Source organism: Callionymus lyra, chromosome 10 (assembly GCF_982586985.1).
Source record: "Callionymus lyra chromosome 10, fCalLyr1.hap1.1, whole genome shotgun sequence".
In the NCBI taxonomy this organism is placed as follows: domain Eukaryota; kingdom Metazoa; phylum Chordata; class Actinopteri; order Syngnathiformes; family Callionymidae; genus Callionymus; species Callionymus lyra.
In genome coordinates this window covers 4,757,948-4,771,340 of record NC_141827.1, presented here as the reverse complement: position 1 = coordinate 4,771,340, position 13,393 = coordinate 4,757,948, and the positions used below count along the sequence as shown (strand labels likewise).

Sequence of the window (13,393 nt, the reverse complement as noted above, 5' to 3'; positions counted from 1 at the left end):
ACATGAATTATGGGTCTACGTGGATTACATTTTTCCATGTACATTTTCCAGGTAATCTAACTAAATTAACTTCTAAAATAAAACAGATAGTATTGTTATCTTTTATGGATATGTGTTATTTCGCAGAGCTCAATGAGTCCATATTACCTGGTTGGTTTTTCTTTAACTGTAAAATAATGTGTCTATGAAAATTTGTTGATTCTGTTGACGTCTTAACTTAAACTCTCTCTCTCTCTCTCTCTCTCTCTCTCTCTCTCTCTCTCTCTCTCTCTCTCTCTCTCTTTCTCTCTCTATCCTAAATACCAATGGGAGGAAATTGGAGTGCCCGGAGGAAACCAGGAGAAAATACAATTTGCACACAAATGACAACGTTTCAATCCAAACGATTATCTGCCTCAAGCAGGATTTAAAAGTCTTTATAAATTATATTAAATAGATATTTTGTGTACACTAAATAAGTGTGTTTTCTCTCGGTTTATTCAACGTTAGACTTTATTATGAACAAACAAAATAGTCAAGTTAAATATCGGGCGCATTTATTTTTGTCAACTTGAAACGGAAGTGAAAATAATTCTCTATTATTACGTCAAGATGTAATCCGTACTTATTCCCAAACTCATATTTGAGTCTCGATAAAGTTAAACGATCATTTTTAACTATGTAAATATTTGAACATGAGCGCGGTGAACGCAGCGTCCTGTCGTTTATTTTGGAGGAGTTGAACGGAAGTGATTCTGCTGTGCGTGTGCGTGCGTGTCCGTGCACGTGTGCGTGTGTCTGTAGGCGCCACGTCGGCAGAACGAGCTGCAGAGACTGCGCTGAAGAAGAAGAAGAAGCAGGACAGTGACGCGACACGAGAGTGTAAAAGTCAAGCAGCAGAAGTGAGCGTCGAGTCTTCATCCTCCACAGCTGCGTGTGTTTGTGTCACTTCTTCTGAAACTCGAGCCGCTGCAGCCTCAGGTGTGTCGCTGGAACAATGGTGAAGGTGAGACACTTTGAAATCCCTAAACACGCTTAAAAAACCACTTCAATTGGCCATTTTCTGTTCCATTTGTTCTTCATGTTGCTCAAAGTGTATTTATTATTTAACTTACTGTCTATATTGTGTCTGAAAATATCCTTCTTAGTGAGTTTTATGTTAGTTTTCTTCTCTTTTTTTGATGGGTTTTTAGTCATATTTACAGTCAACGTGACACTTGTCACTCATGCTACACACAACTTATTCCACATGGTCACGATCTTACTTTGAAATATCTGATGTTTTAAATGAACATATTTGTGCATCATTTATTGACTACGTGTTATGTAGGCCGCTACTAACCATGAGCTATTTGTTCTAAGATGGTTTATTATTTATGTCAAATGTGAATTTTCTGTAGGCCACAGAGCAACGATCAGCATGAGGCTGTCGTGTTTAAATAAAACTCACCTTCTATAAAGATATAATATTGTGAAGTGAATACGATCTTTAAAATAACCTGCTCGAAATCACCTGGAAAGTAACCTATATTGCAGGAAAAACATCTTGTTCTGACAAAGGTCTCTTTGACACTCAGTACGGTGTCAGATTCAACATGTTGTGAAATATTTAAACTCTTTTTGTTGCTCTTCTAAACATGGTTCTAAGAAAACAAAATGTTGAAAATTAGGTCCCATTAAAAAGTGTCTAAAGTTCAATTACCTTCAATTTTTTGGTCTAAAAAATATATTAAAACATGTATTTGTAAAATCCAATTTGAAATACATTTATAATTTTTGTGTTTGGCAACATTCAAAACATTTGGAACTTTTTCTTCCGTTTTGTTTTTAGTAGAAGGAGAAAAAATGTTTTTTAATGACATGTTTCTTTTCTGTTAATGTTCCTGATCATTTATCTTATCTCTCGTGTTAAAGAGGGTGAAATATACAAAGATAAGGTCACATCTTCATGTCTGGGCGAACATGAAACGTTGCATAATTGCAACAAACAAGGTCTTGTTTCTGGATTTCAATGCGAGTAAATGTTCTTAAAGTAAAGTCAAAAGAAGCTGTGAAACTTTTTAATCCCAGAGTGGGTTGTGTATCATAACATTGTGTTTAAATGTCAATAAAAACCTAAATATTATTGAGTCATGGATGAATCCATGTCACTTGTGGAGCATCAACTATTGTCAGTTATCACACATCCTCCTAAATCAATTCCACACTTGTCTGGTTTCACTTAAAAGAGTTTGGGGGGGAACTGGACGAGCAAGAGCAAGGTGCTAATGCTAGTTAGCTCGCCAATCTGCTCGTTCTAAACTGGGAGGACCTGATAGCGGATGCTCTTCAGCCTTGTCTGGCTCCGTCGGCTCTTTAAAGCTGTGACCTTCAAAAGCGTCTGGAATGTGTGAGGTTAGATCACTGCGTAGCAACATGACTAGTTTTCTAGTAGGAGGTCAAAGGTTTGAAGCCTCCGAAGTCATCGGTGAGACCTCAGGACTTTGCGGATCCGTTATAATAACATATGATTTAAGATAATCATCATCCAACTCAAGATTCATCACTGCAGGGTTTAAGTCGGTCACTGGTTCTCGAGTGTCTCATCCATGTCCCGTCCATTCCACGTCATCTTTTCAGAAGCATGACGCATGAAGAATGATTTCCTGTCCAAATTGACATGACACTATGTACTGTGATACTGTGATACTGTAGTATTGTTCAGAACTTGACTCTGGTGTTGACTCTACACGACTCTTGACGAAGTCGTAACTGCTTTCATTTGTTTTCAAACCAAAATATGAACAAACATCAGCTTTAAAAGCTGCTGGAGTCGATGTATCCTCTCGTACTCAGTCATCACCGGGACCTCACAGGAGGACGTAATGACACCTGCCACCTAGCGGCCAGAAGTTTAATTGCAGCACAAAAAATAAATACAATTTAAAAGTGATACAGTATCATGAAAAAAAAAGTAGTGATATTTAACTGTATGTTTTCTTACACTCAGAGTTTACACCTGCAAACACATTCCGACACCAACATGGCAACACGATGTTCTCAAAAGTCAACATTCCTTGTCGACTGCTTTCGATTATCCTACTTGTCGTACTTTTGCTCGCCAAACATTCCATTCAGTCTGCATGAAACTATCTTGTTCCTCATCCTTTCACTTTGATCCCAGGTACTGTCATAGTGGCCTAAACTACTTAAACTACATGTTGACCCGGCATTAGTTCTGGACGTAAACGTTCCTCCTCCTTCCACAGAACGTCAACAGCGTGAGCGTGGAGCCGCAGACCGCGACCAGCCTGGCCCCCGACGAGGCAGAACCCGCCTACAGTCCACCTGCGGAGGGTAGGTGTCGAGGCGCTCTCCCCGGAGCAGACGTCGACGGGGGATATGCTGCAATCTGTGCTCAGACGTTGCTCGTTACTATTTCAGAAACCTCCACGAGGGAATCTTGTGCTTGTTTGTGTCACAAAGGCGACAACACTGATATTTTGGATCCGATCCCACAATTGTCTTCTTTATTCTGTTGTAAATCATAGAGATTTTAGAAGCTTTTAATTCTTCTCTCTATTGAATAACTGGCTTGAACCTTTTGAAAAACCAACTACAACTTATGGCAACACGCTGACAACAATAGATTAATTTTTAAACACATTTTAACTAGTCCTCAGATGTGTTGTAAATGCTTTTTTTTGCTCAGATGTTTCGATGTATATTCGTGCCATCAAAACAATAAATGGGTTTATAAGTTTTAAATTGTACAACTTCTAAATCAAAAGTTGATTTATTTCTATATTGTATAGGAGAGATAAAGGATTTAATAGTTTTTTGTTTAATAACTAAATTAAATTATTTGTTTATTGAGAAGTTTAAGTTGTTTTCAAAAAGGTTTTTACACACTTCACAGTTTAATATTCTAATTCAAAATTTTATTATTTGATGCATTACCTTCTCAATACAATATAAAACATTTGGTATAATAGTGCCACTAGTTTTATTATACATTTAAAAGGCTAGATTTTTTTTTAAAGTCTGGTGAATTTAAAATGTTTTTTATTTAAATTATTTATTAACAAAAACAAATTCGAAATTCTCAATAATTCAATTTTTTAATTTAGTTTTTTTAATAAAACCAATGATATCCTTTAATATAATAAATATATAAATATAAATAAACAAATCAACCTTTCAATATTGAAATTAAAATAAATAAACAAATCAACCTTTCTATATAGAAATAATCGAATTAAATTATTCCAAAACTAATTGAATTTAAATTTAAAAAGGCTTCAATACAAAATTCAACCCTTCAATATAATGCTTGCACTGATTATATGTCCATAGATAACACTGACCTGATATGAGCATCTTGTTGCACATTTTGTAAAAGGTTAAAAAAAAAAAAATTGAATTGCCGACTTCTAATTTGGGAACTATTTGAACGAGATATATAAACACATTTTGAGTCTGACTAGTTGATGTTTGACTATTTTCTTTTCACAACTATGAGCCTCTATTCTCGTATTAATCATGTGGACTTTGTGCTTCCAGACTCCGGGAAGGACCACGAGGTTCCGGCTCCTGGCATGGTGTGGCGAGTGACCGGCGGCCTCTTCAACGTCACCAAGGGCGTGGTGGGAGCGGCGGTCGGGGGGGTCGCATGGGTCGGGGGCAAGAGTCTGGAGATCACCAAATCGGCCGTGACCACTGTGCCCTCCATGGGGGTGGGGCTGGTGAAGGGAGGCGTGTCTGCCGTGGCCGGCGGCGTCTCCTCGGTGGGCTCGTCGGTCGCCAGCAAAGTGCCCTTCAAGTCCAAGAGGAAAGACAAGGCTGAGTGAAGATGATGAAGATAATGATGATGAAGATGATGATGAAGACACACCCCATCCTGAGCCAACGGAAGCAGCCATCAGCTTCGACCTGTCAATCAAGCCCACAGTGCCTTTAAAAAAGTTCTTGGCCTTGAACAGAAGGACGCATCAGTACCTTCTCAAATTTTGACGACACAACTATCCAAACATTTCTGGAGTGGGACGTCTGGATCCGGCTCCACGTGGGTTTTACAGAGACTTGAACTCACATCAGCACGTGGTGGACTTGATGAACTTTTGTTTACACAGAAGCTCCTGCATCCTGCTCCTCCTGCGCTTCACCCGATGATCTCTGAATAGACTGTTTTAGCTTTTGTGTGAAGAGAATAAATCCAATATTTCTGTGCTAATGTTTTTACCCAGCAGCCTCGTGTGTGTGAGATGCTGTCGGACGGCGCCTCGATGCTGATTCACGATCATATGCAATATCAACGTGTCAATGCAACAGATGCAGTGAGACTTTTACCAGCGTTTGTTACCACAATAAAGTCATTTGCAGGAACTTGTCGAGTGACTGAAGCTCAAGTGAAGAAGTCAATCATCAATATCACATTATTGTTCACCTCACAGCTGGAATGAGTTCTCAAGGCTAGAGTCAAACTAGCAACCGTTTTCTAGTATTCTTAAAATTATCTTCCACTCAAATGTATCTCGATTCTCGTCCTCATAAGTTATTTGCATTTCTTTATCTCCATTTTCCTGGGGCCTCCATCTCCAGTGTTCTTCATCCAACATGTCCGCTCTGTTCTCTCCACTATCATGAAATGAACTCCAATCAGCACAAGTTCAGTATCGTATCTGCATTGATTTTAGTGGATCAAAGAAGTCATTGACGATCGATCTCTTAGGTTGTGTTGAAACAAGGTTTTATCTCTTAAAGCTTAGCTTATATTACTTGACTTTAATTGCAAAAAATACCTTTAAAATGACTAATATTGGCCCAAACTCAATAAGTAACGTGTTTCAAGCTTCATTTAAAGGATGGACTAGTGGGATATTGTTTTAAATCAATATTTAACTTAACAGTTAAAACACACCTAATTTCTATTTTAACGCGATAGTAGCAGAGCTTTGACGTAAATAATCTCTCCAAAATAAAATGTTTTTTTTATGGGACGCCATTCTTTAAGTTGTTTTTAAAGAACTTAAATACTTTTCGTGAGTTGATTTTGGAAAAATAATTTTTCTTTTATCTATTAAAAAAAAAAAAAATCAAAACAGTTAATGAACCATAGGGGGCAGCAGAGTGACGTTGAATCTATTTTTACTAGTCGAAGAAGACTGAAACCAGAAATGGGTGGAGCTTCTAGCTTTCTCCACATGTGCCGAAAAGGGTTTTTTAGATATTAAGAATAAAATCTCTACTATCGGAGAGCAATGAAAGAGGTTTAGTCTGAAGTGAAAGCAAAGGTAAGGTGATTTAATGTTTATTTTAATAGGTATACGTCGGAGTTATGTTTTCGTAAATAGCCTCAACACAACATTACCTTTTCCCCCCATTTAAACATGATTATTATTATATATTTAAAGGGGTCATAACATCATTGTAGTCAAAAGAAATAATGTTTCAATTGCAGCCGTTCTTGTCAATCTTTTAATAACAGTGCTGTCCATGTTGTGTACAAGTAAAAGTTAATATTCTGTGTGTTGTGTTGTCAGTTTCTAAGGATGCTGAGTGACTCTAAAGCTGCGGAGTTTCTCTCCTTCTTGACCACTGACACAAGACCTGATGTCAAAGGTCACGCCACTGAATACCTGCTCGGTGTTTCTGGCAACAGGTGAGGGAAATCTTGTTATAAACGTGTCTTTTAAAAGAGGCTTTCCTGTTACAATACGTTGTTTTGTTTTTTCCAGGGACGGCTGCCGGTTTCTTCGCTCCAAACCGGAGCTGCTCGTGGCCCTGTTCGCGCTGACCTCTGACCGCTCCATCGCCATCGTCAAGGACTGTTTCCTCATCTTCATCAACCTGTCGGCGGACGAGACGCTGCACAAGGTGAGATCTGCTGAAGCGGCTTCTAACTCTACAACACTAAACTTCTCCTCCTGGCTCAGGTTCTTGTCTCTGACGTCAAAGTTCTGCCATCATTGCTGAAGAACCTGGTGGATCCCGAGTATGTATTTGCTGATCAGATTTGCTCCATCCTGTCCAACCTGAGTCGCCATGTTAACACTTGCAAGACCGTGTTCAAGGTACAGAACTGATGATGATGTCATTCGTGATGTAACTGCTTCCCTGTCAAACTTTATTTTCATACCTAACATCCTTATCTATGTACTTAACTCATGTTAAATCTGTTCTGACAACTTAAAATACTTTTTAATTCCAAATATTGTATTGAGTATTAGTAGGCAACGCAACTTTTCCTAAATCAGTGAAAACTATAATAATGAAAAGTTGATATCGTCAGATGCAAAATAAATCAAATGCTACAAAATAAAAACAACAACAATAGACATAATTATTTTTTAACTTGAATACAAGAAAAGGCAGAACAATCCCTCGAGTATCACTGCTGTATTCTGATGTCTTTTTCTTGCAATTTACATGAATATATATTGATTCAAAGTTAACCCGATCAAAGATATTTAAAGGGTCTCAAATAATAGAAAAGAGATCCATTAAAATAACTTTTCTCTATCAAAATAAATGAACAGAAAACAGAAAAAACTATTTGAAATGTGAAAGTTTTGTTTTGTTTATAGACCCTTTAGGATTTATATTAAGGATATTTTGTTAATGTTATGATATCATGTGGACACATGTAAACCGTTATTTCTGTCTATATTGCTTCTCTTGTGTGGCTCGTCGCCCTCACATCACATAATGTGGCCTCTGAGAAAATCAAATTTTCCACCTTGTACACAATCGTACACATAAATCAAGATTGTTGTTACAACACTGCTGTATTTATGAATAACACACACAGTGAAACCATATGGAAACACGTTAATGTTCATTCACTGCATAAAATATAAATTATATTTAATCATCGACTCCACAACAAGACAGATTCAACTTCTCGTCTCTAAACCCTTATCTCAGGGTCAAGTTGACCCGAAGGCTTGAAAATAAATGTGTTTTTATGGTATCCCACAACACACACAAAATATATACACAAGGGATACCACAAAAACATTTGTTTTTGGGCTTCCGGGTCACCTTGACCCTGAAGCAATACAAGGGATATAACAAACACATTTGTTTTCGGTCCTTCGGGTCACCTTGACCCTGAGATAACACAAGGGTTAAAACAAGACCAGGGGTTAAAGATCTTTCTATGATGTTCTTCAGGAGCTCCAGGATCAGGGAGGTCTGGCTCAGCTGGTGGACCTTCTGTGCACAGAAGGCTACAACAAGAACGCTAAATTCCACTACATGGGTCCTTTACTGTCCAACCTGACGCAGCTTCCCGAGGCCAGAACGTACCTGCTGGACAAGGACAGGTATCAGAACCTCCTGCTGCACGTTTGTTTCCATGCTTGTTCAACACTGAGAGACGTTTGTGTGACCAGGTGTGTCATTCAGCGTCTGCTGCCCTTCACGCAGTTCCAGGGTTCGCTGGTGAGGAGAGGAGGAGTCGTGGGAACGCTTCGAAACTGCTGCTTCGACCACGGTAACATGAGAGTCCATGGTCATCCGAGCGATGTCTGCGTCAATCCTGAATGTCTTTGGACGTCTACAGGGCTTTAGCGCTACACTAATCACACAGTACGATACACTGATCTCATGTAGCTGTCACGTAATGACTGCTGCCATCTGGTGGCCCGAAGTTTAATAGCAACACAAAAAAAGAACAAACGCTGTTGATATTAGCATGTTAATTGAGAAAAAAATATAGACTTATTCAATTTTAACACACACTTTAAGGAAATATAAACCATAAAGTAACGTAAAATATTTTTTGAGCGTTAGCCTTTGTTTTAACTTCAAAATAAAGTTGAATGTTAATGCAGTATCATGAACGAAATATAATTATATATTTGTGTATCCATTTTTTATTTACATCCTAGGCGTCTATCTGTTCAACCTTAAGTACATTAATAGTTAACCTCTTTACCAAATCAGTTTTTACCAAAAATGTTTCTTTAGAAAAAAAGTTGTTATGAAACACTGTTTTCCAGATTAAATACGAATAAGAATAAATCAATTTTTTATTATTATTTTTAATTTCGTTTTCAGGGAGGGGTTTAACAGTGTTATTTATATTTGGATAAAGATCAAGCTCCTCTCTTTGTTAACTTAAAGATTTAGATTTTCTTTCACGTTATTTTTTAAATTATGATAATTAGTCTTTTTTTAAACAATATATAAAAAAACGGACACGTTATTGCTACGTTTTAAATAAATAATGTTTTATTACGTTGAATCTATGTTAACACACAGTGAAGAAAATAGAAAAGGAAAAAAATATTTTGAATGCCAAGTATCACCCATATACAACATCCTACTTGTTTGTAACATCATAATCAAGTCCTAACTGTCCATCAGCTCATCACGAGTGGTTGCTAAGCGACTCTGTGGACATCCTGCCGTTTCTCATGCTGCCTCTGGCTGGACCCGAGGAGCTCAGCGAGCAGGAGAACGAAGGTATTTGTTCCACACTTTTTATCCGTGTTTGTGTCTCTGGACGTCTTCCTCAGAGGATGTTTCCTCCCGATGCTCCAGGTCTACCAGTAGATCTTCAGTACCTCCCCGAGGACAAGGAGAGGGAAGAAGACCCGGATATTAGGAAGATGCTCCTGGAAACACTTTATCTGGTGAGTGGAGCGTCTGGTGATCACGTGCACACACACACACACACACACACACACACGCGCGTGCACACACCCAGGTATAGTTTATCCATCTATCTATCTCTCTATCTCTATCTAGTTATATCTCTATCTAGTTCTATCTCTATATCTCTGTCTAGTTCAATCTTTATCTTTATGTAGTTCTCCATATCTCTATCTAGTTCTATCTTTATCTTTATGTAGTTCTCTATCTAGTTCTATCTTTATGTTGTTCTCTATCTAGTTCTATTTCTATCTTTATGTAGTTCTCTATCTAGTTCTAGTTATATCTATATATATATATATATATATATATATATATATATACACTACTCCCATCAGTATGTGTGAATGGCTGTAAAAAGCACTACCGAATTTCCCCTCACAGGACTAATAAGGGATTCTTAAAAAAAAAAACTCTATCTAGTTATATCTCTATCTTTATGAAGTCCTTTATCTAGTTATATTTCTATCTAGTTCTATCTCTCTCTCTCACTCTCTCACTCTAACTTTTGAATTGAAAAATAATTGTATTTAGAAGTCGGGGTTTTTCTCTATCTCTTGAACTAGAATTAATTTAACTCTAAACTGATTCCTTTAAATATACACATTATTGACTTCAATCATTAAAATAAATATTGTTATGCTTAAGAAAAACAAATAACTTTCAATTAATTAAATTAAACTTCTGATGACACTGATCAACAAACAAACTGTCCTCTGTGTTCAGCTGACCGCCACCAAAGCTGGACGACAGACCATGAACGACAAGAAGGTTTATCCCATCATCAGGGAGCTGCACCTCTGGGAGAAGGACGTCCACGTGGCTGCAGCCTGTGAGAAGCTGGTGCAGGTGAGCAGTTGAGAGTTGGATCACTTTAAACTAGAATTATTCAATGTTGTTGCTTCAATGTAATATTAAAAAAAAAGAAAATAAATATATAGGTTTGATTTTTAGTTTAATCTTTGTATTGAAAATTCACTAAAATAAAAAATGAACTATCATTATTGTTCACCTATTATTAAACCTTCATGTCAACGAAGGGTTGGGATTATTTTCAGAATAATTTGTGTTTTGTAGAAATTCTATTAAGTGTGTAAACTTTATTCCGGAACAATTCTTCTTGTCGAGGCTTCAATACCAGAGGGATCTTAGAGACAAGCAGTATGGAGGTATTTGGATGGACAAATGTGTTTGTGGTATCCCTTGTGTTGTTTCAGGGTCAAAGTAACCCGAAGGCCCGGAAACAAATGTGTTTGTGGTATCCCTTATGTTGTCTCTCGTTGAAGGTGAAGGAACTCCACCACTGCATATGTATTTATGGAAGCCAGAACGGTTATTGACCTTGACGCAGAGACGACAAAAGGGATACCACAAACACATTTATTTTCAGGCCTTCAGGTCACTCTGACTCTGAGATAACGAAAGGGTTAAGAGACGAGAAGTTGAATCTGTCTTGTTGTGGAGTCGATGATTAAATATATTTTATATTTTATAAAGTAAATGAACATTATTTGGAAGAAGACGAAGACAACTGAGCTCTAGTCGCTACATTAAAATGAACAAACATTTTTGTCTATAACTCTAAAAAGAACAGATTACTCTAAATAATCCCAACCCTAAATGGACATGAGAGTAGAAAATGAGTGACACTATAATATAAAAGAAGAGAATAAATATGAAGGTTTGATGTTAAAATATTTTTAGCATTGTTAGCATCTTTGAAAAAGGAGAGTACAAAAGTGAAATTTATTAATAGTGAGAAAATTGGATCAATTTCACAAATTAATATTTTTAGGTAGGGAATTATAGATGATTAAAGAAACATAAATGAATGAGCTGAGCTAAAAGAAAGGACAAGAAAAAGAACCAGAATACATCATCTTGTTGATCGGTGTTGTTTGCGTTGCCTGGCAACCACAGAGCGAGGTAGACCGCGGCGCTGATGTTTTTAACGAGACCTAGAGGAGAAGCTTGATAATCTCATCACGTCCGGTCCGTAACTCCAGGTGCTGATCGGAGACGAGCCGGAGGAGGGGATGGAGAACCTGATGGAGGTGGACATTCCTGCGGACGTGGAGGTGAAGCTGCAAGAAGCAGACCTCAGGGAGCAGCAGGAGCTGGAGAAACAAAAGGAGGAGGAGCAGAGGAGCGAGGAGGAGGAGAAGAAGAGGAGCGAGGAGGAGAAGAAGAGGAGCGAGGAGGAGGAGGAGGAGGAGAAACCCAGAGAGGACTGAGTGAAACACGGAGTCATGACCACATGATGTGGGATCTTATAGTTGTCTTCTAAACATATGCTTTTCCACTGATCCCCTCCGTGAGGGACACCCTGGAAAGGTCACCAGTGCATCACAAATCATGTGATCACAAGTCATCGATCGACCCCTGAACGCAAACTGGACAAAAGAAAGCAGGATAGTGTGAGAAAGTCTGGCTGAGGAACCTCTGGGAAATCCCATGGTTGAAGCTGCGAGTCTGTGTATTACATTAGTTGACCACATGGGGGCGCACAACCTCCAAGAAGTTCGTTTTGGCCTCGATCCAAACAGGCAGTATCTCAACAAGTCTGATGTTGCTCAACTGATATTTTTAAATAAAGTTTTACTGAAGACACGCCTGTTCAAACAGGAAGTGCATCATCTCAGCGAGAGTTCTTTCTTTCTTTCTTTCTGACGGACGTGCGTTTCTTTAGTGTGTTTAGTTTCAAAGCCAAAAGTTGTCGTGTCTACCTGAGTGTGTTTTTCTGCAGCTGTGTCTTTTTCCACTGTTTTGAGTTTTTTTTTCACCTCCATTCAAGGTCGAATGTCGTCGGTTTATGTATTAAACTGAGACTAACTTGACCAAGACTTCTTAAAAGATCTGTTTTACAATCATTTGATTTTAATTAAAAAGTACACAAATCTCTAAGTCATGGTTGAACTGTTATACTTTCAATGTGTCACAGATTTATTTTATGTTTGATGCATGTTATATTTTGCAAAATTGCAAAAAAAATGTACCTACAAATGAACAATATTAATGAAGAAGTGTTTCTTTGAAGAAGAGCATTAGTGTTCTGGTGGTTCAGGATCAACCAGGAAGTTCACTTCCATGTTTACGTCTCAAACCCTGCTGTTGTTGTCAGAGGCTCAGAGGAGTTTGTGTTTTTGACTCATGCAGGCTCTAATAAACATGAAGGTGAAATACTTTGTGTTAACAATCGGTTTAATTTAAACTTGTTTTTATCTTGGTTTTTCAATGATTTTCACTTGACAGTAAAGTTGCAATGGATTGTGAAAAATCTTGTCAATTTAAGTTTTCAATGAACTTAAGATGTTGATTAAAATCACTTTCCTTTTGAACTACTAATAAATAGACAAATAATTTTATAATTATTACCATGGAACTGTTACTACTACCATGGGGAATGCTAAATGGAAGTGTTATAATGCTATATGGCACTGTTAGCATGCTAAATGAGACTGTTAGCATGCTAAATGGAACTGTTAGCATGCTATATGGCACTGTTAGCATTGTAAATGGAACTGTTATCATGCTATATGGCACTGTTAGCATGCTAAATGACACTGTTAGCATGCTAAATGGAACTGTTAGCATGCTATATGGCACTGTTAGCATTGTAAATGGAACTGTTATCATGCTATATGGCACTGTTAGCATGCTAAATGGAACTGTTAGCATGCTATATGGCACTGTTAGCATGCTATATGGAACTGTTACCATGCTATATGGAACTGTTAGCATGCTAAATGGAACTGTTAGCTTAGCATGCTGAGTG

The 13,393-nt window shown here is 37.8% G+C and overlaps 2 protein-coding genes across 2 annotated transcripts; both read left to right on the top strand.

Moving 5' to 3' along the window:
• Positions 1 to 783: 783 nt before the first annotated feature.
• On the top strand, positions 784 to 5,343 carry LOC148069970 (transmembrane protein 263). The gene is made up of 3 exons (XM_087800599.1): positions 784 to 985; positions 3,228 to 3,315; positions 4,522 to 5,343. The coding sequence occupies exons 1-3, from the start codon at positions 977 to 979 to the stop codon at positions 4,806 to 4,808; spliced, it is 384 nt and encodes a 127-aa protein (XP_087656725.1). The 5' UTR covers positions 784 to 976; the 3' UTR covers positions 4,809 to 5,343.
• A 780-nt stretch (positions 5,344 to 6,123) lies between these two features.
• hgh1 (HGH1 cochaperone) lies at positions 6,124 to 12,259 on the top strand. The gene is made up of 10 exons (XM_087800649.1): positions 6,124 to 6,251; positions 6,501 to 6,619; positions 6,696 to 6,834; positions 6,894 to 7,031; positions 8,134 to 8,285; positions 8,355 to 8,455; positions 9,331 to 9,429; positions 9,508 to 9,599; positions 10,345 to 10,467; positions 11,625 to 12,259. The coding sequence occupies exons 2-10, from the start codon at positions 6,510 to 6,512 to the stop codon at positions 11,850 to 11,852; spliced, it is 1,182 nt and encodes a 393-aa protein (XP_087656775.1). The 5' UTR covers positions 6,124 to 6,251; positions 6,501 to 6,509; the 3' UTR covers positions 11,853 to 12,259.
• The last annotated feature ends 1,134 nt before the right edge of the window (positions 12,260 to 13,393 follow it).

Excerpts from the sequence above, each read along its gene's own strand:
- hgh1 (XM_087800649.1), top strand. The coding sequence starts at position 6,510 with ATGCTGAGTGACTCTAAAGCTGCGGAGTTTCTCTCCTTCTTGACCACT. Across the intron at positions 7,032-8,133 it reads CTTGCAAGACCGTGTTCAAG|GAGCTCCAGGATCAGGGAGG; the intron begins GTACAGAACTGA and ends GATGTTCTTCAG. Across the intron at positions 10,468-11,624 it reads CCTGTGAGAAGCTGGTGCAG|GTGCTGATCGGAGACGAGCC; the intron begins GTGAGCAGTTGA and ends CCGTAACTCCAG.
- LOC148069970 (XM_087800599.1), top strand. Across the intron at positions 3,316-4,521 it reads CTACAGTCCACCTGCGGAGG|ACTCCGGGAAGGACCACGAG; the intron begins GTAGGTGTCGAG and ends TTGTGCTTCCAG.